General features: G+C 36.6%; 3 protein-coding genes across 3 annotated transcripts; 1 reads left to right on the top strand and 2 right to left on the bottom strand.

The window, feature by feature from the left end:
* Window positions 1-4,967: 4,967 nt before the first annotated feature.
* On the bottom strand, window positions 4,968-7,618 carry pts (6-pyruvoyltetrahydropterin synthase). Its single transcript, XM_056771336.1, has 6 exons — window positions 7,383-7,618; window positions 6,117-6,196; window positions 5,986-6,008; window positions 5,803-5,859; window positions 5,444-5,514; window positions 4,968-5,340 (listed from the first exon to the last, which is right to left on the bottom strand). The coding sequence occupies exons 1-6, from the start codon at window positions 7,463-7,465 to the stop codon at window positions 5,217-5,219; spliced, it is 438 nt and encodes a 145-aa protein (XP_056627314.1). The 5' UTR covers window positions 7,466-7,618; the 3' UTR covers window positions 4,968-5,216.
* Window positions 7,619-7,786: 168 nt separating this feature from the next.
* rcvrnb (recoverin b) lies at window positions 7,787-10,082 on the top strand. The gene is given in 4 exon segments (XM_056771334.1): window positions 7,787-8,335; window positions 8,338-8,582; window positions 8,726-8,837; window positions 9,497-10,082. Coding segments are annotated over 4 exon segments (591 nt in total). The 5' UTR covers window positions 7,787-8,220; the 3' UTR covers window positions 9,616-10,082.
* A 484-nt stretch (window positions 10,083-10,566) lies between these two features.
* LOC130439278 (glucagon-like peptide 2 receptor) lies at window positions 10,567-17,642 on the bottom strand. Its single transcript, XM_056771819.1, has 13 exons — window positions 17,510-17,642; window positions 15,984-16,080; window positions 15,793-15,897; window positions 14,551-14,672; window positions 14,370-14,476; window positions 13,972-14,128; window positions 13,680-13,839; window positions 13,371-13,431; window positions 12,901-12,967; window positions 12,043-12,131; window positions 11,773-11,911; window positions 11,474-11,515; window positions 10,567-11,133 (listed from the first exon to the last, which is right to left on the bottom strand). The coding sequence occupies exons 1-13, from the start codon at window positions 17,600-17,602 to the stop codon at window positions 10,798-10,800; spliced, it is 1,575 nt and encodes a 524-aa protein (XP_056627797.1). The 5' UTR covers window positions 17,603-17,642; the 3' UTR covers window positions 10,567-10,797.
* Window positions 17,643-25,997: the final 8,355 nt, after the last annotated feature.

Raw genomic sequence — 25,997 nt, 5'->3', positions numbered from 1 at the left:
AATGTGATTTTCTGTAATTATCAAGCCATACCGGATTTCTACGATTTCCGGTTTAATAGTGGGTATTCCGACCCATTCTATAAATGTGTCTACATTGGGTGCGTCTTAGCTTTCCCTCAAGATTTCTAAAAGGCAAAGAAAATTTACTCACCACAACAACTGAAGAGAGAGGGAAGAATGAAGTCCAAACTTCTTATTCAGTGCAATTCAGAATATTGCACCATTAAGACATAACTAGCATGTACAAAATCATCACGTCGGGCTCACCAACTGTAAAGGACCACCCAAAGGCCCAACGACGGAATCCAATGGTATGGTTGAAGGGATCTCGTGTTCTGCTTCTCCTCAGCGATTTCTACATGAAGTTATTCAAGAACTGTTACAATTTAGTTCAATTTAAATGACTCTGTGGTTAAGACCGATCTGACTCCAATTTCAATATAATATAAAATAACTTGTATGTCATTTCAAATGTATCTGTTGATAGGCGTTAATTTATCTATAAATCTTCATATTTTAATAATTAATATTAGAGTTATTCTTTCGATTGGGACCTGCAGTCGCTCAGAGTCTCACGCCGGCCGGGCTCATGGATCTCACGGACACAAAACGGTCAGTTCCGATCTCTAGTCAGAGGTTGCCGGGTAAACTAATATCATTAAGTTTGGCCGCGATATGCTTGCTCAGAAACATAACAATAATTATTTTAGTCACGATCATGCAACTTGCTAGGCCAGATGATAGGTGGAAATCATGTGAGCTTTAGCAATGCTCCTTTAAAAAATCTAGTATAAACTAGCCCTACCTATCCTGACACATCGATTTTGCGGTAACAGAACAGGTTCCTTTCAATCTACTTGTAATAACAAACTTTGAAGAATTGAGATAATATCAACAATAACAATTTATTAAACCAGGCAGGCACAACATTAATTAAAATCATAAAATGTGTATACAAAGAAATTCCTAATGTACTAAGCAAAGATTATTAACTTAGTATAAGAATAAAATAAAACCACAAAGTTTATCATACCTGGTAAAATTGAGACACACATTTGCAGTGTGGGAAGTTCTGTTTACAGATGCTTCCAAATCAAGACACACAGCTGTAATGTGGGAAGTTCTGGTTACAGAAGCCTTCCTCCAGTCTTTTGCCAATTCACCTTATATACCCAGATGTAACAAAGCCAATGGTCAGCGAGAAACTTGATTTGTTTGTTTTCTCTTCAGTGAAGAGAACATCAAAGGAGATCACAATCTACATATAAACAGGATTCCCTGAGAAAGTCACACCTCTTTGAGGAGTGCAGGTGATGGGTTAGAATTAAGCAGTTTTAATATACTATCTGTTAGACTTTAAAAAACTAGACCTTTTTACCCATCGCACCATGACCTTTAAAACAATACAACATGAATCATCAAAACTTCATACTATGACAATAAATGATATACACAGAATAAAGCGTAAGCATTTTCCTAGTGATCAGGCCCTGAAGAGATGAAGGGGAGAGGTGTGATAAGAAGAGGGGGTTCAATTCTTGGGCATCAACAACCCCTTAGGGGAGGGCAGGATATCATTCCTCAGAATCTAGCAACAAATGGGGTTTGATTGTCTTGTATCCTAGCATCAAAAACAACCTTAATTCTTAGAACATTTCCAGCTGCCTTACAGGCTATTCCAGAGTTTAGGTGCTACGTATGAGAAAGCTCGTCCCCCTTTGGTGGATTTTGTTATTCTAGGTGTTATCAAAAGTCCTAAGTTTTGAGATCTTAGAGAGCGTGATGGGTTGTAACGTGATAAAAGCTCGGTTAAGTAAGTAGGTGCTAAACCGTTCAGGGCCTTGTAAGTAATTAAAAGAATTTTAAAATCAATACGATACTTAATGGGTAGCCAGTGAAGCGATGATAAAACTGGGGTTATGTGATCGTATTTTTTTGACCTAGTAAGAACTCTGGCAGCTGCATTCTGAACTAACAACCACTAAGTAGAGCATTACAATAGTCAAGCCGTGAGGTCACAAATGCATGAATAAGCTTTTCTGCGTCTGCAACACATAAACTATTTCATAATTTGGCAACATTTCTAAGGTGGAAGAAGTCTGTTTTTGTGATATTTGAGATGTGAGTTTTAAATGAAAGGTTGCAGTCTAATATAACGCCTAGGTCTTTAACTGTATTTGTTGGAGTAACAGTGCAGCTTTCAATTTGCAGGCTGTAATCGGAGATATTCTGTTTACTTGATTTTGATGCTATAAGTAATATTTCTGTTTTGCTAGAGTTTAAAAGGAGGAAATTACTAGTCATCCAATGTTTTATGTCCTCGATGCACTCTGCCAGTTTGGATAGCTTAAAGGAATCATCTGGTCTTGATGAGATATATAGCTGAGTATCATCTGCATAACAGTGGAAGGTAATTCCATGTTTTCTAATAATGTTGCCGAGGGGCAGCATGTATATGGAGAAAAGCAAGGGTCCTAAAACTGATCCCTAGGGTAATCCGTAATTTACTTGCGTAAGATTTGATGATTTCCCATTTAAATGGACGTATTGATATCGGTCTGTTAAGTAAGATCTGAACCATTGCAGTGCCTGTCCCTGAATACCGATATAACTGTGTAAACGATCTAGTAGTATTTTATGGTCTACAGTATCGAAAGCAGCACTAAGGTCAAGCAGGACTAAGAGTGAGATGTTACCTTTATCTGAAGCAATAAGGAGGTAATTTGTAATTCTAACGAGCGCAGTTTCAGTGCTGTGATGCGGTCTAAAGCCAGACTGAAACTTTTCGTTCGTGTCATTATTTTGTAGGAAGGTACACAGTTGAGTTGACACTATTTTTTCTAGTATTTTAGACAAGTACGGTAGATTTGAAATTGGTCTATAGCTTACAAGTTCATTGGGGTCTAAGTTTGGTTTTTTGATGAGAGGCTTGATTACAGCCATCTTAAAGGCCCCTGGGACATGTCCTAGATTAATTGACGAGTTGATTATGTTACAAATGGGCTCAATTACAGCAGGTAGTAACTCTTTTAATAAAGTAGTCGGAATGGGGTCTAATAAGCATGTCGTCGGTTTGGATGTTGCAATTATTTTAATTAAATCTTCCTGATTTATAGGAGAAAAACACTCTAGCTTTTCTTTTTGGGTGACGGTTGAAACTAATTCTTCCGACACACTTGGAGGTTTGGTTTTAGCTATGTTGTCTCGTATTATTTCGATTTTCTTAGTAAAAAAACTTCATGAATTCATTGCTACCAAGGTGCGGCGGAATACCCAGGTCAGGTGGAGTCTGTTTGTTTGTTAGTTTAGCAATTGTACTAAATAAAAACCTTGGATTGTTTTTGTTATTTTCTATGAGGTTATGGAAGTGCTCGGCTTTAGCTGCTTTTAGTGCCTTTTTGTAACAGCTTGCACTCTCTTTCCATGCAATTTTAAAGACCTCTAATTGGGTTTGTTTCCATTTGCGCTCCAGTTTACGCATTTCTCTTTTTAAGGCACGAGTGGTGTTATTATACCATGGTGCTGTGATCTTTTCATTTATCCTTTTTGACTTCATAGGTGCGACCGCTTCTAATGTATTAGAGAAAATAGTGCCCATGTTGCTGGTCATGTCATCGAGCGATTCTATATTAGTTGGAAAGGTTATTAGAGGAGTCAGATCTGGCAAGTTCTTTACGAAACTATCTTTAGTAGTTGAGGTGATTGTTCTACCTTGTCGATAACGAGATATACAACTGATTTCTGCAGTGCGCAGTGTACATGTTATAAGATGGTGATCGGAAACATCGTCGCTTTGAGGTATAATATTGACATTGGTTAGATCAGCTCCGTGAGATATAATCAAGTCTAGGGTATGATTAAGGCGATGAGTAGGACTATTGATGTATTGTGTTACACCACAAGAGTCTAGTAGTTCTTTAAACGCCACAGCTAATGGATCGTTAGCAATATCTACGTGGATATTAAAATCTCCAACAATCAGTACTTTATCGACGTTAACAAATAGATCCGTTAAGAAGTCTGCGAACTCTATCAGAAAATTAGTGTAAGGCCCAGGGGGTCTATACACAGTAACCAATGTAAGAGAGACCAATGGTTTTTTACTTTTATTTGGAACAGTTATGTTCAACGCAAGCACTTCAAATGATTTAAATGTATGCATTGTTCTCCGAGTAACGGTAAGAAAGTCTCTAAAGATTGTTGCGGCACCACCTGTGATCATTTCATTTACAATAACTGCCTTTGGAATTAGTGATCTAATATTAAGTAGCCCAAACTTTAGGCGTTGGTTTTGCTCATTAACTATATTGTCTTTTATTGTGGTTTAATCATGATAAGATTTTTTCTCATACTTTTAAATAAATTATTATTTGGTTGTATTATTCGGGGGACAGACACAGTCTCTATGCATTTGAAAGCAGTTAGTGAAAGCATTTCCTGATAATGCTTCAGTCTATTTATTATTTTAAAGACATTATGATACGTGTTTGATCAAGACTTTCCCCCAAAGTTTAAGTTACAAGCCCATGACATTGATACAAATCAAGAGGGTTGCTGGTGGTGTATTCAATCTCCAACAGTCAAACACGATAGAACACATCTATAATATAAAGATGCGGCATCTCTGAAAAATTATGGCATGCCTCAACCTGAAAGTGTAAAGCTTCTGCTGTACAATCACTCATTTTCACCATTTTCATCTGGAGTTGTGATTTTTTTAATGAAATTCTACTGCAGCGCAATCAACTGGGAAAACAAATAACACTGAATGTAGTTGATCTTTGCAAATACAATGCAAGAACAAAAGTATTACAAAACCATTGTTTTGTACAATATAAGGTTAAATAAAATCACTTAAAGACATTTATTATTCATTAGCAAGACAACAATAACTTTGCTATTACAAAAAGGGCAGCTTCTGTTCAAACTGGCCTCCAACTTCCAGAAATAATATACAAAAGACAGGGTGAAGACAAAGAGCTTTTAATCAATTTGGATAAAGACGTCCATGCGTAATCTATGTGTTTGATAGGATAAATTCCACATGGACAAAAGCTGAGCCAAATTCTCAGTGATTTACATTAATCTCCCATTGTCAGCCATGTGGTAAACAGACCATAGCAGGTGTCACACTCTGTGAATAAACCTTTTAAAAGATACTGAGATTTACTGCTATCTAGTTTATCTACAGCCTGCAGACAAGCGATAGTGTCACTCTATTCCCCTCTGTATATGACTTTGTTTTTGTCTGTTTCATGCATTTTGATTTCATACAGCGTGTTTGGAGGGAGATGCTTTGCCATGCAGTCCCAAATATAGACAGCCAGGTTTTCTGTGGTGCTGTATAGAATAAATAAATATGAATATGTCATAAAAGGGTTTAAATAAACATTTCAAAATTATTTGCAGACAGATACGGTGAAAAAGATTTGTTGACAAATACCTGACAACATTAGCAAAATATGGAACATCAAGGTCCAGATTTTTATGGTCAAGCGGTTTCATGATGGTCTCCTACAAGCATATTTAAACTTCTTAAAATATATATTTTTTTAAAACTTAGAAACATTCATACTTTCGTGGATAACATGACTTGATCTGAAAAACTTGCCCAAAAACATATTTGTCATTTTTTAAACCAAGTTAACTGGACTTAAATCTGCTATAGATTATAACAATAGTGTTATTGCGTTGTAGGCGGCAGAAATGTGATCATCGGGGTATTCAGTTGTCATATTATGTGTATGCAAGACTATTTCTTTTGTATAAATATTGTATAATAAGTAATATATAGCCTCTTACCTCAATAATTTTCTTTAGATCAGTAAGGTTCATTACCATTCCAGTGTTTTTGTCGATCTATAAGAACAAACAACATGAAATATACAGTACATGCATGTGTGTGTGTGTGTGTGTGTGTGTGTATATATACTGTACAGACAGACATGAATATAAACCAGGCATGTAGAAATGATTGCAACATACCTTTCCCTTAACAGTCACTTCAACTGGAAAAAATATATTTTAAAATTATTTTTTGCATGGTTGAAATTGTTTAGGTTACAAATATGCAATATTACAGGATAATCATAGTACCAAATGCACATATAACTCACCTGTATAGTTATGTCCATGGCCATTGGGGTTGTTGCATTTTCCAAATGTTCTTTTGTTTTCTTCGTCACTTAATGATTTGCTAAATGAATGAACATAAGACAAATAAAAGTGATAATTATTACAAAAAAACTGTACACTTATTTTATTAGTTATGTGTGCAGATGGTGCAAAATGCAGCCGCACACCTTTTAAATGGAACTAGGTAAATATGAGCACATCTCTCCCGTTTTATTCTCACTTCATTGGCTGCCTGTACACTTAAGGATCAATTGTACAATTATTTTATACAATATAAGCGCTAAATGTTCTTGCCCCACTCTACATTTCTGAGCTGCAACACCATCATATGCCCACCCATTATCTCATGTCAGCTGATAAAATGTTACTGAGCACATCTCTCCCATTTTATCCTCACTTCATTGGCTGCCTGTACACTTAAGGATCAATTGTACAATTATTTTATACAATATAAGCGCTAAATGTTCTTGCCCCACTCTACATTTCTGAGCTGCAACACCATCATATGCCCACCCATTATCTCATGTCAGCTGATAAAATGTTACTTAACATGTAAATATGTTACTGTCACTAAAACGTAAACTGAGAAGAGGACTGTGCCTTTGCTGGGCCAGCTCCTAAATTGTGGAACTTTTGCACTTTCTATTAGACAGGCCTCTTCGCTTTCTTCATTCAAATGACTTTTGAAAAATCATATTTTCTCCTTATCTTTTGAAACCTGATGTTGACATTTTGATTGTTTTAGTGTATGTGATGTAATTATATCACATGTTTGTATACGTTTTATGTATTAACTTTTCTGTACAGCACTTTGGTCAACTTCGGTGGTTGTAAATTGATTTATAAATAAAGTTTGCTTGCTTCCTTGCTTTTTAAAAACTACAATTCCCATAGATCCTTTCCATCGACGCAACGCGTGTCTCTCTTCCTGAAGCCTACATGGATAATGGTTGTTAAGATCACGTGAGTGGGATTAAAGCACAAATCTACCCAAATATATTGAAAAATTTAGCTCGCCTTACACGTTTACACATAGTACAAAGCTACAAAGATAACACTGCGTTAAACGTATGTGTGGAGAGCTGTTAACAGTAAGATACTGGAATATCACAGCAAGTAAACCGATGTTCAGACCATCACATAATAACGTCATAGAAGTAGTTGTGGGGTTAAAGCAAACATGGTTTGTTAGTTTTAATGAGTCATTGCTTTGAAACGCAGAAACAGTGTTAACGTGTTTATACTACCTGTGTAATCGATGGCAAGCACAAAAACTCTGAACACGCGTGATGTAGCAGATACGTTCAGCTGTAGTCTCAACGCTAGACATCTTCTTTCAGACCTAATATGTACTGTGGTTGACGATAAAGCCTTCTGTAAGTGACAACTAAACTATAATAAAGTCACTGCAGAGTATACATCATACAATTATTTACGGCGGATTGGAGGCGTGGCTTAACAGAGCCTCATCTCAACCTCATGGCATCACATGTGTAATCGATTATTTCATGGCATCAGCACTTTCCATGCGCATGATGCTCATTGAGTGTCATATAACGATTATAATATAATATATATACATTTAAGGAAATCATATAAAACAGAAAACTAAAAAATATATATTTATATAAATACAGTACATGGAATATGCTTTATTGCAACACCTTTATAATTTTTCTTCAGTGACGCACGAAAAATACAATTAAATGTTGAAGCTGCTCTTTTTGTCATACATTCAAAGTAAATTATGATTGACACTGTCAGTTAAACACATCAAATTAGGCAAATTAGTATACAATATTGTAATTTAATCCAAATACACTAAATCAGATCAAGAGGTGTCCTGCTGTCACATAAACTCATAGCCTAAATCACTTGTAGTCCACCTCCTTGTTTGCCATTCTATATTCCAGACAAACTCTCAGTATCATTTCAAATCAAAAGAGGGTTTAGTCATCATCACAGCTTCATCCTTTGTAATCCACTGTACTATTCATGTTGAATTTAAATAGCAGACAATGTAATTATGGTCAGTTGCTCAGAATCTAAAAAGCTTTCAAGGAGAGCTCGCCCCCAAGGTTCAAAATGGGCAATGCTAAAAGTGGAGCCCTTTCCAAAGACATACTGGAAGAGCTGAAGATGAGCACCAAGTACTCTGAGGAACAGCTTTATCCTTGGTACCAGACGTTCTTGAAGGAGTGCCTTCCGGTCGCATCAGTCGAGAACAGTTCGAGAGTATATATGCAAGTTTCTTCCCTGATGCAGATCCCAAGGAATATACTCAAAATGTTTTCAGAAGCTTTGATTCCAACAGTGATGGAATGTTGGACTTTAAAGAATACATTGTTGCTTTGCATCTGACATCCTCAGGAAAGTGGGCATTAGCTTTGTATGATTTAGACAGGAATGGCACCATCACAAAAAATGAGATTCATGAAATTGTGAAGGTGAATACAAAATCATAGTGAGCTAAACTACTTTTTAAGCATTTAATAATGCATAATATACTCATTGAAAAGCCACATTCTCAAATGTTGTATTCAACTCAGTGTTTGTTGATCTCATCTGACATTTGCACTTTTTATTGTAGTCAATATTCAACATGATCTCTGAAGAAGATCAGAAAAACCTTGCGGATGATGAAAACACACCTGAAAAACGAACTGATAAAATATGGGACTTATTTGGGAAAAAAGGAAACGGTAAGCAACTATTTGTGGACATCACACATGTATTATGTATAAGGAATTAAAAGTCTCTGTAGGCATCTAGAAAACTGTGATCTAGATAGCTGTGGGTCCTTTACCAAGCTTTGAAGAATAGTTGTGTTTTAATAATGGTGCAACACAATGCCAAAGAACTATTTTTGTCTGTATGGTTCCAAAACAAACCTTTAAAATCCACAAACAACCAATCTTTTCGTCCAACAATTTTTTTTTTAAAGAATATACATTCAGAAATTGTTGTTTTAAATTGCAGTTCATCCGAAAATGAAAGTTTGTCAGCGTTTACTTACTACATCTTTCTTCTGCACAACACAAAATGAAGAAAGTTGGGAACCGAACAGCACTGGACACCATTCACTTCTATTATATGCACAGAAAACCAATGCAAGTAAAAGGGTTTAACAACCTTCTTCAAAATATTTTCTTTTGTGTTCTGTGGAAGAAAAAAGTCATACAGGTTTCAAATGACAAGAATGGTAAATGATGACCAAATTTTCATTTTTGGGTGAACTTTCACTTAAAGGTCCTTGAAGAACCAAAAATGTTTCTGCCATGGCATCGCTGTGAAGAACCCTTTAACACCTTTATTTTTAAGAGACAAAATGACAACTTCTGATTTATGTTTTGTCTTGCAGGTATAATAACAGAGGGAGAGTTTATTCAAGGAGTCATGGCCAATAAGGACATTCTCAGTCTAATTCAGTTTGATGAACCCCAAAAGGTCCAAGAAAGGCTCAAAGAGAAGAAGCAATAACATAATGTGTAACATCATCTTGTTTTAGTTCAATCTGATTCTTTTAAATGACATATGCATGAATAGTGGATCAGTACCAGCTGTTCGCGTTCAAGCTTCATCTCCGGAAGAAGTAAGTATTACACATCGTTTTTAAATTGCCTTTCTGAAATAATGTGCTTAGCATATTAGCGGCTGTTGTTTACATATTCGCTGCTAAACCTGAGACATGGTCCAAAGACAGGTGCTATGTCGTAGGGTTAGTGGTAAAACGCATAGTCGGTTCAGAAGACTTGTGACCAACATAATTACTGTAAAGCGTATGAGGTTATGCAAAAATTTCTACTCACAATGTAATAACACCTGGTTACTGATCTTTACATACCTGTCTGTCATATACAGATACTCTGGAAGCATGTTTATGCCTATATTTGTGTTTATGTCTGTTAGTAATTTGCATGCACGTGATAAATCATCAATGGCCAACATTTCATACAGCACATGGTCAGCATATGATGTTTGTTTTTTTGTCTTTACCATTAAATTCATATTTATGAACAAGGCTTTTAGTTGAATTTTATTGCAGTTAGTGTATGGTTTTGGTTGGGCAAGGCTTAAAAGACATAATTGCGCTTTCCGCTATATTGTTTGTCTTGATGTCATCCAAACCAAATGTGTAAGCGTTCTACCTCATTTTTTTGCATACGGGGAATGGAGCAGAAGCTGATTGGCATTTAAAGAAACACACAAAAAAATGACGCGTATTCCATTGCAGCCACAAATGGCCTTGTTCAACATTTTATAATGAAAGATATGTGGTGTATTTGAGCTGAAACTTAACAGAGACATTCTGGGGATACGACTGACTATTTTTACATTGCAGAAAACCCCAGGATTAGCGGCCCTTTAGAACCAAATTGAAAGAAAAAACTGACTTATTGTGCAACAGTGTTTAATGTATTTATGTACAACAGGCAATATTTTAAGACCGGCATAGGACTCAGTAAACTCATGTTATGAGTTTATGTAATATTTAGATGAACTACAAATAAGTTCAAAATCTTCAGCCATTCATACAATAACAACAAGTATAAAAAACATAAAGGAAGCAATTTACAGTGATTATAATATAGATCCAAATTACATTTTTGTACAAAAATGAATCACAAGCACTGGCCAATGACAAAATCAAGTGCAATAGATTTAAAACTCACTCTCCTCTATGACTTCCTCCACTGTTTCTCCTAATGTCATCTCCCCATCACTGCTGGAGAGACTCTTGCGTGTGTAAAATTCCACACCTGTGTTCCGTCCACAATTCACGTCCTCTGCTGATTGGACAGTCACTTGCATTAGTTGTCCCTGTGTGGGGATGTTGTTTCCTTCCGTGTATGATTCACTCTGCTCTGTGGCTTGTCTGGGGTTCTTTTGTGAACACTTCCACAGATATTTGGGATGTATGTCTGCAAAGCAGTTGTCAACCTCAAAGCGGTTGGAAAAAAGAAACACCTGCCACCTCTTTTTTAGCTCAGCCTGGACCTGTAAGATGAGTTCTGAATTTAGTTTTTGTAAAAAAAGTATGCTTACTTTAGCACCAAATAACACTTAATTTATTGGGAAAAGTTGAGGTGCGTGAATCTTTTCTTTCATTTGTAATTCTTCTATTCATACTAATACACTCTTGGTTAATTTCCTAAAAAGTGTGAACACTACGAGGCTGTCAAAACATTGTTTGGTTTGTTTAAGGCAGTCTAGGAAACTTGTTTGAAAACATGATATTTGCTGAACCATTTGGTGATGAATTGTACACTTGATCTTTAAACCATGAAGAAGTAATTAATTATATTAAAGCAAATTTTCCAGAGCTCAAGAATCTTACCTCTCCATTAGCAAAGCAGTACAGAACCGCAACAACAAGACCCTGTGATACAATTATGCTCAGCGTTAAAATCTTTTTGTGCAAAACAAAAACTCATGTATTTTTCATTTCAATGCTCCCCCTTGTCCACAACAATATTTGAAGGCATCACCACAGTTCTAACCAATAATTATTCTAGAACTTGGCATTACTGGTATAAAACACAAAGTAATAGTTGAGAACCCTTGCTGTGGGACTAAAACAGTGTTTAGTGATTCAGACTACCAGAAAACAAAGGAAATAAGTCGTTTTTTTCTTACCTGGAAGGAGCTCAGGGTTAGATTGATGAAGTTCCGAACATAGCGGTTGCTACCCTCAACTGATTCATCGATAATTATGGTAAAGACAATCTCATGGACTCCAAGTAGAGGAACCAGCACAAGCGTTGCTCTGGCTAAACTGTGACACAGGGGAAAGTGTTATGAAATGTTTCATTATTATTATTATTATTATTAATATGTGTAGGCCTATTTACTTTGTTTAGTCATTTGTGTGAAACACACATAACTTTTAGGTTAACAGTGACTAACCTGTATCTGTAGTCAGTGAATTTCACTTGATCTGCTTTTAACTTTGACAGCAGAAGTTTAATGATTTTGAGAAAAATGCAAAAAATAACCTGAAAAAGTCAGAGTGCATTATCATATATCAACTCCGTCCTCAAATGTTCAATGTATGAAATTTTGCAGCAACCAACAGCTTTCTCCACCCCTCCCTTTTGAAGTGCTATAGTGGCTGACAAACGACTTTCCCGAAGGAGATGACGTATTTACAAATGTGCTCTGTTGAGCACTTTGTCTTTTTAGTGCTATCGTAGAAACAACATGACGAATTCCATCTAAGGGGACCCGCGGTGAATGTAGATAGAAATAGCTCATTCTACGATAATAAAACATAACGCCTCATTGTGTAAGCTCTTCATACACCTCTGAAGACATAGTTAGGTATGTTATATTGCATGACTGTCAATAGATCCTCTTAAAATGTACACAGTGGACCACTACATCATCTGTGGGTACTTTTATCCAAAGCAACTTGTATTCAAGAAATATAGATTGTATGTAACCCATGACCTAGCACAATGCTTTACCTTTTCTTTTAATTTGTGTGTAACTGTGAGAGACTTAAGTGATTCAATACATCGGACCACATCTCTTTTATCTATCACTCTCATGACTGCTTGTGACCATCATGAGATGTGTAGCGGAAATTGCTGTGAAATTACCATGAAACCCTTACAGCAGAATAGATGTTATTAAAAATTGTAGTAATTCAAGTAGCCACCCTCTTCTCTTCTCATACTGAAAATGTGTTTCCAATAGAAAACTGTTGCAAAAAAAGTGAGTAAAATTTCAGGTTATATAAAATTGATAGAGCCTCGTACTCACAATCACAGACAATGTTATTGGTCCTCTGATTATCCACCAGATCCACCTGATGTCATTGGACCAACAGCTTTAACAACAAGTTTTGTAGGTAATTATGCATGCCACATTTAACATAAATAAATGGTGACTTTGCATGAAGCATACAAAATTCATAACAATAATATAATTATACACCCTATAACCACTATCATACTACTCTTACACTATTTAATTATAGTTACAGTGTCACTTTTTTAATATGTATAATACATTGAAATACACAACCATTTGTTATTTTACATTGTCAATGTGTTATACTCTACAATTAATGCAATATATTAAAAATACTTACTATAATATGTATAATTTCTCTTACAATCTGTTTGTAATGCATAATCCACACTTAGTCATGTCATTATAAAATACTGTCTAAAACAAATTACATGCAATGTTGTCATATGAAAGTTACAATCTACAGTAAAAATACTTACTCTTTATTTTCATATAAAGTTTTGGCTACACTCCAGGGTATCACAAATAATAATGGGGTGCCTGAATGATAGGAATGAAGAAGAAAAATAATAATACATTTAAACAAAAAATATATGGGTAGTTGACAAATAAATATGTCCTATTGTATAACAGCAAAAATGTTGAAGATATCTAACAAAGAAGATGATTTTTCTCATATTTTATATTATAGACGAAATAAGATTATATTAAATTTGTTTTTAATATGACACATAGGTAGGTATAATTGTCAACTAGCAATGTGTTTTGGGGTTTTAATCCAATCCTACCCCATCCTATAACCATGTATGTCTTGAGAAGTCTTTTCCTGGCCAGCACTTCAGTGAACAGCAGTGTATGAAGAAATACTGCCTCCACCAGGAGCCAGAAGTAATTGCACCCCACAAAATATTCCATGGACACCTTTGAGGCCTTGCAGATCAAATACATCTGAAAGGTTATAACAAGAAAATATTATATTTTATAATCTATATTTATGCTATAAACCTATTATACTATATTATACTATTTATACTATAAACCTATTATATTAAAATACAAATGGAATTAATCTATCTGTACCGCAGAATTTGTGTAGCTGTTCCATCCAATTTCATCATTGGGCAGACTGGAATACATAACTTGAAATATAACCTCTTTGGTAATTACTGCCGTTGCTCTAAGTATGAATGATACAAAGAGGTTCATGTGGATGTAATTCCTTGTACAGTGTAACTTCCTGAAAACAACAGGTAAAATTAATTTATTGCTTGCTAAGGGACAAAAAAATTGATTTACAGAATAAATGACCTGATAATAAAGAAGTGAATGTGTTTTATCAGTTTAAAGAATGGAATAAAAGCATGTTGATTGCCATGATTAACTATTAACTAAATCATTTAATGATTGCCAACTTTATAAATAGATAAATCAACTTTATTTTAGCACTGTTGTTAAGGACCAAAACATGATTCACTCACCTCAGGCGACTCATTATCACAACAGCCAATGAAAGGGAAGAAAAAGACAGAGCATATCCTACGATGGATAAGACTCTCAGCACAGACTGCCGAAATACTTTTTCTTCCTGTGTATGCAGGATACCATTGTAAATAATGCCATAATGGAGACCGTACTTAAATGTATGGGTACCGAATTCACCTCAGACTTGAAAAAATGAGGGTTTTCACACTCTGACTGATTTCTCCATACAATGCTTGAATTCTCCTCAGTCTTCCAGGTCCCATTGACCGTACATTCCTTGTACACATTTCCAGTAGCAACTGAAATGACAAGACTAATGAAATATTCTTAAATTCGTTTAATTAGACAGTTTATTACTACTTGACCCTGTCAGTGAAATCATGTGAAAGTCATACAGTTGAAAGAAAAAGTATGTGAACCCTTTGGGCTTACTCGGATTTCTTCATAAATTGGTCATAAAATGTGTTCTGATCTTCATCTAAGTCACAACAATAGAGAAACACAGTCTGCTTAAACTAATACTGCACAAACATTATACGTTTTCATGTTTTTGTTGCAGAACATTCATAGTGCAGGGTGGAAAAAGTATGTGAACCTTTGGGTTTAATAACTGGTTGACCCTCCTTTGGCAGCAATAACCTCTACCAAAAGTTTCCTATAGTTGCAGATCAGACCTGCACAGTGGTCAGGAGAAATTTTGGACCATTCCTCTTTACAAAAATGTTTCAGTTCAGCAGTATTCTTAGGATGTCTGGTGTGAATCGATTTATGAAGAAATCCAAGTAAGCCCAAAGGGTTCACATACTTTTTCTTTCAACTGTACTCTTGCCATGATATAAGGAGCATCAAAATGTTTTTTTTCCCCCAAATGAAAGATTATGATGGATTTAAGATAATGTTCTAATTGATTTCATTTACTTTTCAGTGATGTTATTGACACTACATTTTAATATTTCGCAAAAACATAACATAAACGTAAAAAAATCTTAGTCCATATTTAATATATAGAAGTAAAGATTATGCAATATTTTCAGACAGTATCAAAATAGTAAATTATTCATTAAATATAAATTCACAGAAAATCATTCACATAATGCAAGGCACATTCTATTATATAATCTTGATATATTTAATTTTGACTATGACTCCATGTCAAATCATTTTCAAAAGCCAACTGTTATTTAATTTGCATAATTATTGTAACTATATAACTTTCTAAAACAAGCACAATATTACAACAATATTCTGCATTTGGAGTTGACCTACACAATAATCATTCATATAGCAAGAAGAAGCATCATTAGTTGCTTTGTTAAATGGTGTTCTCAATGCATAAAAGGTAACAAAACAATCAGTTAAAAAGATAATAAGATAACATAACAAATATGAAAAAAATAGACAATAAAACAAATAACTCACCTTCTATGATCCATGGTAAATAGGAAGGACAGGATACCGATATTATCCCAGGAGATGAATGTGGCCAACAGGCAAACTTGTCAAATGTACCATTGCAAAACAATCCTACAGGATTAATTTGAACCAGAAATAAGCACAATACCTTCAAGCGTCCTTGTTTATTTAACCTCTTAATGTAAATTTTCACCCACCAGTTCCAGTAGGGAAAGTAGCTGTCAGGGATCTGGTACAGTTCTCATGATACTCAGCACGTTTCTGGATCAAATCGTCCAGGCTGGAGCCCATGACCTTTACAAAACCAAAAAAAACAACATTTACTGCTGTTTATGTGTGGATTGTTAATCAACAGAGAGCATTCTACAATGTTGTTGTACAAATTACAAACTGTCATCATAGGAATAGTTTTATTGGACTGATGTTTTTTTTATTTCTTAAGCATTTTACAAACACAAGATGGCAGTATTTATGCAAGAGCTGCATAAAAGAAACACTCTATGATGTGTTTTCTCCCTTTTCAGCAATAAAGTCCCATTGTAAAGGTTTGCTAAACCTCCTGATGTTTATGTTAGCTTTTTTATTATGAAAGAATTACAAATATAGAAGAGTGTCCTGTGGTAGGTAATATTGAACACATTTGTGTTTCTGCTTCAATGAACAGATAAATATTTACACTCTGCCCTGTTTAAAAATCTCAGTTCCTCAATGTTTTTTTTCAGTTTAGAGCAAGATAATTGTTTGTAAAGAAAATTATTAACAGAATTTATGTTAAAATTGCAAATTAAGTAACAGTACACATCTGCTGTACATACTCTCTTTACCATACATTTGATATATATGCTTATGAGTTACTTTTTAAAATCTAAATTACAATGGATTAGAAGCAATAAAACATTTGGTATATTTTTAATATCACAAAACTATCATTTTAATTAAATATAAAATACAGACTAGTGGCTTTTACAGAAACCATGCAGTCTGGCGGATAATTGTTATTATGTTCTTTGTACAAATACTGTTTAACTATATGTGCAAAAAACAATTCATATTTTAGTCATATTTAGCATAATAGATATTTAAATTATTTCAAATTACAGCTTTTTATGATCTTTTTCCAAACTGTTATATTTTGTGTTATATCTTTCCTAATACAGTGGAGTTTTTATATTTAGATAATGTGCATCATATATGTTATGGTCACATCATAAATTCTTGCAGGACCTCAGGATGACTTGCTCAAATAAAAAACAAATTTTCATGTTCGGAAAATATACTGCCATCTACTTTCCATGCAATATTTTAAAAAGATCAATTTACGTTTTGTAAAAATTCAGGGTATGTGGAATTAGAATAGTAGTTAAACAGCAACACATGGACAGAAAATTGTCTTTTTATAAAAAATTGTCCTTACCTCAATTTTTTTTCTTTGCTACTATTAACTTAATTGATATATTTACCTTGTTGGCTTGTTAGTTAAACACATGTTCCATCTAGAATAACATAAAGTGATGCTTGTTTGATTGATTTTGTTTGATTCTTATTATATATTACGTATGATGTAAACAAAACTTGTTTCAAACTTTGTTTTCTTTTTAAAAATGTTACCCAGCTATTTATGGCTTATCTTTTAAAATGTTTTGGTAAAGTTAAAGTAAAAACTAACTTCTTTAAAAAAACATCCAGGTAGACTCTGTTTAGTGCGGCGGTCAAACAATCTTACCTGTGTAGTGTAGACAACCATAAACAGACCACAACGCAGAATATCCCTGTCCACCAGCCTTCTCTCAGAATAGGGTACCATCACCATGAACATGGCTCAATATTCACCTGCCCGCGAGGTGAAAAAACTCCACGACTTCATGCCACATCCCCAAGCCCACCTACCCGCTTTCGCTCAGCAAGATTTCTGACATCATGTTTAATTTCCTATATCATTCAATGTGAAGGGTCTTGACGTGAATGACCTTCAGCAGAACTGCAGAGCCCCCTGAGAACGATCAATGGGAGTTCCCAGACTCTGGTTACCTAACCTTGCAAATGAGAAAGTCTGTGTTGATTCACTCACTCCTGCTGCACTTCTGTCCCTCCTAGCTAATCAAGATAAGGCAAAAGACTATTTTCAAATGAAACTTGCTTGTTGTAGCCACTGACACGCTTACAAAACAAAGACTTTCAAAAGAAATTGCTGATTCCTAATTCCTGTCTTTTCTACTAAAACACATTTTTTACATTATTTTTTTTTATTTACTGTTATTTCCTGTTGGCATTATCCATTCATATGTATATTATGGCTGTCAAAAGATGAATCGTGATTAGGATCATCTGCTCCAAAACTCATTTTAACTTGTCTTAAAACAGAAAACAACCCGTCACATCACAGTTCAACAAGACAGGCAAGGGTTAAACGTTTAAGTGCAAGATAAACATTTGGAAATCTGTAAATTTCTCTCAATTAGACAAGACAAAAAGGAAATGCTAAATAATCTGGCAAAATACACAAATTTAATCCTAAATAATGGGGAAGATCATGTTTAAATTTGAAATGCTTGATTTCATTTGGCAAACACATCTTACACTGGCATTTTTCTGCACTTTGAATGTGCAAACTGTCTGTGGTACAGGGGCTGCTGGCAGACTCGACGAGCGGTTCAGATGGCGCTGAGACTCGAGACACATCACCGCTTCCCTCAACAGTCGCACTCGCAGCAGAATCCGGCCGTTGGTTGAAGATGCTCTCGGGGCTGTGAAGATTAGCTAGCGCCGGCAGTGAAGAAATGTCCTCGATAGCGGAGCTGTTCTTGTTGACGGATGCTGCCTTAGCTGAACAGTTGCTAACGTTTACTAGTGTGAAGAGATTTTCTTTTTCAGTATATATTTGAATTACTTTCTGCGTTCCTAATATCCTTCTGCTTTTGTAATTTCCGTTTAACGATCCCATTTAGCTTCTCCATGTTTGCATTTTTTGAGTTGTGTTTTGTAGCGGCGCTTGCTGTCAAACGACCGGCTCTGTGCACGTTGATTGACGTCATCGCCCTGGGCCCATTAGAGGTCGTGGGCCCCTGGGCAATTGCCCAGTTGCCCATATGGTTAATCCTGCCTCGTGTGTACTGTGGCATGCGTATGTAATCGGTGGCATGACGGAGCAGGATGTTTGTCACTGTGAACGAACAACCACACCGAGGTCTTTCTCAGCCCATATTCATCCCCAAACAATTCCAGATCACTTCCCACAGCATAAAAACAAAGAGCCGCCATGCAGCAGCTAATTTTCGGGGCTGAAGGAGTAGCTCCGTCGAGTTTGTCTCGACAAAGTTTTGCCAACAAGATGCAAGAGCCGCAGAATTTGCTCCCGTGGCATGCTTATTTTGTGTAGAATTTTCTCTTCTGACATGGTAGCCAGGGGACTAAAATGTAATGTAATGAAATTGTGCAAATACACTAATTAACTGGCTCCGCGGACGGCGCCATTTTTGATTTAAGACAACTATTCGCTGTCTCGCGGCCATAATTTGATCAAACTCCACTTACGTAAGATTCATTCCCTTTGACTATGCCTTTTCTGTCGAATGGTTTGCCAGCTGATGTACCTTGCGATAATAGGCTGTACTTAAAAACGCTAAAAACCTTCAGTGTATGTTAATTTTATTCATGAAAACATTTCAATAGCCTACACTGAGTGTATTAAACCCGAGTATTTTATAAGTAAAATTAAAACTAAGTTCAAGTAAAAATGTAAATTTAATACAAAATATAATTTTATATTAAATTATTATATAAAATTTTATATGTGAAATTAAACTGCGATGTAGAAAAGCTTATTGCATAGCGGTATGAACGATCAAAGTCGATAAGGTACTTTGGTATGAGCAGTCCAGACCAACCATACAAAAGTATGACTTACAGAAGGTATACTATAAACAATAAGAAGGTTTCGGGAAACACGTATCAACGATAAGGTACATCTTAAGGTATAACTTAAGTACGACGTAGTGTTAAGTAAGTTTCGGGAAACGCAGCCCAGGATATTAAAAATACACTTACCTAAAGGATTATTAGGAACACCATACTAATACTGTGTTTGACCCCCTTTCGCCTTCAGAACTGCCTTAATTCTATGTGGCATTGATTCATCAAGGTGCTGAAAGCATTCTTTAGAAATGTTGGCCCATATTGATAGGATAGCATCTTGCAGTTGATGGAGATTTGTGGGATGCACGAAGCTCCCGTTCCACCACATCCCAAAGATGCTCTATTGGGCCATTTTATTACAGTGAACTCATTGTCATGTTCAAGAAACCAATTTGAAATGATTCAAGCGTTGTGACATGGTGTATTATCCTGCTGGAAGTAGCCATTAAGCGGATGGGTACATGGTGGTCATAAAGGGATGCACATGGTCAGAAACAATGCTCAGGTAGGCCGTGGTATTTAAACGATGCCCAATTGGCACTAAGGGGCCTAAAGTGTGCCAAGAAAACATCCCCCACACCATTACACCACCAACATAATTGCGTTAATGAGAAATTGAAGAAGTGTTCCTAATAATCCTTTAGGTGAGTGTATAATGGCATGCATTTTATAGAGATTAAATTATCATCAGAAGGAAGAAAGCATTTCATAGTGGCTTCGCAGTGGAGTTATCAAAACAATTCATACCAATGGATTACAGATAAAGCAAACTTGTAGAAAACTTAGATGTAAGAGGATCAAATGAAAGAATCATTCTGCATAAATAGGTTTTGGTCTTACAGGCAAAGATTCTTCTTCGACGCAAAAGGCATTTGATTTATAGCATTAGATTAAATTATTTTGAATCTAAGAAGATTTTGCTCCAAGAAAGTTACTAATATTTATAGGTACAAGAAGGTATGGCCATTACCCAATCAACTTTCTTTCTCTTATTTGGAACTAAGTGTCCTGGACATGTAAACAAAATGGACTACGAACTTGTGCAGCCAGGCAGTCTAAAACTTAATGGGTTCTCATTATCTCTCTTACAGGGTCAATATGAGAGGCAGATATACAAAACTTAACAAATGATAAACAAATGCGCTTAAACTTGCAGCACAGTGTTACACAATCAATGTCCGCAATAACCTTGCTTAGTTAAAAATGTTTACTTAATGTTAGTTAAAAGTATTTCTTTGTTTTAATAAAAATTCCTCAGTTTTTATATAAAAAAGAAATTCCAAGGTAACCTACAAGGGATGAGTTGACACTCAGTATAGAGAAGAGGATTTACAGCACACACAACGGCACATACGGTAATTGATCCACCTTTTGTTTTGTTCTTCCAATGAACTGGATAATATTGAGAGAAATTAAGAGAAATGCTTCAGGCCTACCTTTTTAAAGCCAGCTGCACATGGTGTGGTTGCGTGTATATTTCCGCCACATGCTCAAGGCTCATCTCCACAACATTACAAAGATAAATGAGCGCATAAGCACTTATGGTGTCTGTGACTCTTTGTGTACACAGTGAGCTAACAGCGTGCTAAATGTTGATGCTGACACTTTGTTGCTACATTTGTACTTCAGAGAGCCCCCAATTAAATGTGTATACATTTCACTGATGTACAACCCAAGCATCAGTGAATGTAAAATTATATAAGTGAACCTCTTATGTTTTGTAAAACCCACCAAACTGGGGAAGACCAAAACGTTTGGAATTTAGCCGTATTAGGCTAATGCTTGCCAAAATGCTAAATATGTAGATTTATGATTCTGCTGGTGGGTGCTAATCCTCTATATCACCCCAGCACACAAGGAGAAAGAATTGCCTGATGTCAGTTGGCAGCGACACAGAATATTATTTTTAAGTAAGGTGACTCCCACGTGAAAAATAAATAAATGAAAAATAAGGTATGTAAACAATTGTGGAAAAATTCCTAGATTACACAGTATTTTTAAACCTTAAATTAATATTATTAAGTATTAAGTATACTACAGAATTAAGTACAGTACAAATTGAAGTTAATAATACTAAATACTACAATGTACTATAGTTACTTTAGTTCAGTTTACATTTTTAAATACAATACTAGTACAACAGGTACTAATAGGTTCACAATAGCACAGAACGGATCATATGCAAACATCCACAGAGAAAACAACACAGTTCTGACCCATTTTGAATGCCATTCATTGCACACACATGGGTTTTATTAACATAGTTGTACATCAGCCAATACACGGGAAACTAGTGCCTCATCATGTACAATGCCACCTATCATCCTGTATGTTCACATGAGCAAAAAAAAGAAAATAAGTGAAAGTGGAAAAATGTGCTCAAATCTTGTTTCGCTTCAGTCGGTCTCTCGAAGTTGTGTTGAGAGAAAGACTGGGGTTTGATCTTGAGAACCTATCATCTCTGAGATGCATTTAAAACGCCAATGTGCTTGGCGAATGGCCCTTCGGCTCGCGGATCCCCCATGCCCCGGCACGCTCACCTTGCTCGTGGGCAGACTCGACAACGTGCTCTGTCATTACATCTGACAGCTACCTCCTGTCATCGGATGCGAAGCCCCTTGGAGCTCCCGCCCCTCTGGGCGGTCAAGCCCAAGAGGAGGCAATGCAGAGATGACGGCCGTGTCAGCTGACCTGGAGGTCATTAAGACGTGGAGTATGCCGTTTGCGGCATGCTCCTGTCTGAAGGGCTCAGGGAGCTGTTACTTCCCTGGACGGTGAAGCAGCTAAGGGATCCGTCAAATTCTTTTGTAGAACCGAATTGGCTGACAAAGGTAAAACGAACTTAACCGAAGCAAATTGCCGGAAAAAGCTGTCTCCAAGGCAAGAGACAGGTCTCGATGACGTGCCGGTCAGGAGCGCGAGGACACGAGATGAGTGCCATTTGCTCCGTCCACGGATGTTTTAAGCCTGGGGGCTTCACACCCCTCCAAGTTGGGCGATCCAATGCGATGAGATGATCTTAGGCACAAAATCAAGTTTCTTTGTTCTGCACATTAGCTTATTTGCATTTATGGTCACCTCTACTTTGGGGCTGTAATACTCTTAGAATATGATAAAATGAGTATGGTATAAAACACATTACTGTGCTATACACCAGATGGTTTTAAGGAATGATGAGAGAAACATTTAGATATAAAACATGTCAGGATTATAATTACATTGACCTGAAGTTTGTAAAAGAATGAAAATAAAAGCAGAATATACAACTAAACACACATGCTTTTGAGGTTATAGGCAAGGGCGAATAACATGGGAACAAATATACAATGTGGAGATATAGGTGTATATGCTTTTAGACCATTCTTTTGTGGTTAAGGAGAAAGAAAGAAGTTTCAAGAGGAATGAAACCATTTGTCAAATTCCCTCTCGAAACATCTAGTGTCCTTGTTGGGGGGGAGCACTCCATCCTCCTCGTTGGGACTCCTTTGAAGTCCAGGAGAGTGTGTTGGAATCTATCCTGATCAAATGATGAATGCTTTAAGAGAGGGCAGTTGGATCACACTTGCTGGCGCAGGTTAGACTCCTGCTCAGAGGTCATGGTGTTTTACCTTTGGTACGGCCAGATCCTACACACTTGTGTCAAGGACTTATGATGCTGTGGGTTAAGCTGCTTCCGCCCTCCACGGTATGGCGGTTAATCGGGTCCAAAATGCTATGGCGACCCATTGGGTAACATACCAGCGCATTTGGATCTGGTTGATGGGAAGGACAACCCGGCTGCACGCTGCCACAGGCCTCGCGCCCCGGGCGACAGAGGTCATGGCGAGTGCCCTGGGTCGGACGATGTCCATGATAGGGGTCCAAGGAAACATCTGTGGCTCAATCTTGCGTGATGACGCTCAGAAGATCCGCCTTCTATGTCATCTCGCAAACAGGGCTGTATGGTGACACCGTGGAGATTCTCTGTGGTGAAGAAGCAGACTGCTCTGCTGTGACCTGTGACCCACCTATTGGTTGCTGAGGTCCCGAGCACATATGCCCCTGCGGGGTGGGGTGCAGTGTACAACGGGCATGCAGTATTGCGCCTCTTCTCGTCCTGGTGCTCTTCCCACGGGAGAACTTACGGAGTTGCTTGGTCCGGTACAGCCTTTCGAGCCGCTCTGAGACGCCTCTCTTCCTCATCTGCGATGAAGACCGCTCCTAATGGCGCTTGCCATGTGTAAGGGACCTCCAGCATTCTTCATGTCCCATGGGTGCCTAGAATTTGGGCGGTAACTCTCACATCATCCTGAGACACCGACCCGGTTTACGTGCCCAAGGTTCCCACCACTCCCTTTCGGGACCTGTTGGTGAGTACAGTTCGCTTATTTATCTCGGAGATGATAGGTTCTCAAGATCAAACCCCAGTCTGTCTCTCAACACAAGGTCTCGTTCCCTCCATCAGGGAACGAAGGTTACAGACTTAACCGAGATGCTTTTATGCCCTAAGAGTTTCACAAACATAAAGATTGAAGCTGCCATAATTTATTCATGAAGGAGTTAAATCTAATTGAGAACAGTTTTAGTCCATCACAAGCAATCAAGTTGATTCAACTATAGGTTGTTATAAAATATTTATTATATGTCTCACACTTTTTTCAGTTGAAATGACTACATAACGATGTCCATTCCAAGGCACTTTAATGGGCCTTTGTGATTCTTACATTACCGCAAGTTTTCTTTTTGGCCTTTTCACAGATTTATTTAGACAGATGGCAGAATGTAGAGAGGAAATAGTGGTGATAGTCTATAGTGTGGGAGCGAAGAGTGAAATTTGTATTGTATTAATACTGTGAGAGTCGATATTCACCAGAAACATTAATTAAATCTCACAACCTACCGGCCTGACAATATAACAATAAAGTCATAATCTATAAAATATGGTTTTTGGACTCCAGAACATGGTTAATCCTTTTTAAAGGTTACTTTTAGAGCTCTATCATCATTATGCAAGTGTGTGATGCTGTTTCGCACGTTTAGTAAACAAATCACTTTTTTGGGAGGGACTCTTTTCAGCTCTCGCTTTAAACTGTTTATGGCCAGCTGTAAATGGGTCAAAGTGTGTTTGGTGCTTTGGACATGTGGTATCTGGAAAATGTAAACATGTTGGATGCATAAATTGTTTGGCCCACACAGTCATTAAAATGCAGTCTGTGTGAGTTTTGATCTGAACTTTTTTAATTTTAACAGCACGAATCAATGTAGCATTCTAACAGAGCAAATTGTACTGTTTGAAATAAACTGTTAGGACTTTAGATATGTTTCAATGATAATGACGTAATTAAACTTATAGCATCCTATCAGCCAGAACAATGTCTCAGTTGTTTTGCCTTTAAAATGTAGAATTATTATCAATACAGTATCTCTGTACACGGATGCACAGAATGGTGAGGACTGTGTGCTAAGTTTCAGTCATCTGTTTACATTCTCCAAGCAGAAGACAGCCTCAGTGGGCCTCCGGCAGACAAACCACCGTACACGTCCATTCGAAGTTGGAAAAACAAACAAGCCAATGGACATCCTGTCCAGCCTCAGTCAACATCTTACTCCAGATCACCTGGGGGCACAGGTTCTTCCCTCTACCTTGTCGCGTCCTGTAGAAGCTACATTTTGTGCAACACATTTAGATTTGGTGTGTGCCTTGTGCCATGTCGTTCAAAAGAGGCTATTTTGATAAATGTACTAGTGGTTTGTGTCCATACAATGGAAACCAATGGGGTTCGTGTTGTTTGGTTATCAACGGTCTTCAGAGTATATTCGTTTGTGTTCAGCAAAAAGACACAATTCACACAGGTTTGGATTTTTTTTAAGTTCATTTTTTTATTTTTTGGGTGAATGTATTTATTTAATTTATTGAATATATTTAAGGGTATTTTCAGCTGTCTTACAATTAAATAAGTTAAAAACAAAAAAATATTTGAATATAAGTTTAGCTTTGATGCTAATCTTAAAGGTACAGTATGCAATTTTTTTGGACTATCTATTGACAGAAATGCAATATAATATACCAAACTTTGTAATTTACATAATTAAGCGTTATGTTTCTATTACCTAAGAATAAGCTATTTCTAACACCGTAGGTCCCATTACATGGAAATTTGTCATGTTGTTTCTACAGAAGCCGTTAACGGACAAACTGCTAGATCGTGTTTCGTAAATACGTTATCTCTTTCGGCAAAGAAGCAAAAACACGACGACCTCTTTGTCCTGTGAGAGCCACCTTAGTGCTTTGAAAAGAGGGGTGAAGTGAGCTATTGGTT

Source organism: Triplophysa dalaica, chromosome 17 (assembly GCF_015846415.1).
Source record: "Triplophysa dalaica isolate WHDGS20190420 chromosome 17, ASM1584641v1, whole genome shotgun sequence".
Lineage (NCBI taxonomy): Eukaryota > Metazoa > Chordata > Actinopteri > Cypriniformes > Nemacheilidae > Triplophysa > Triplophysa dalaica.
Note: the sequence above shows the minus strand (reverse complement) of the source record. Positions and strands in the feature narration are given on the sequence as shown.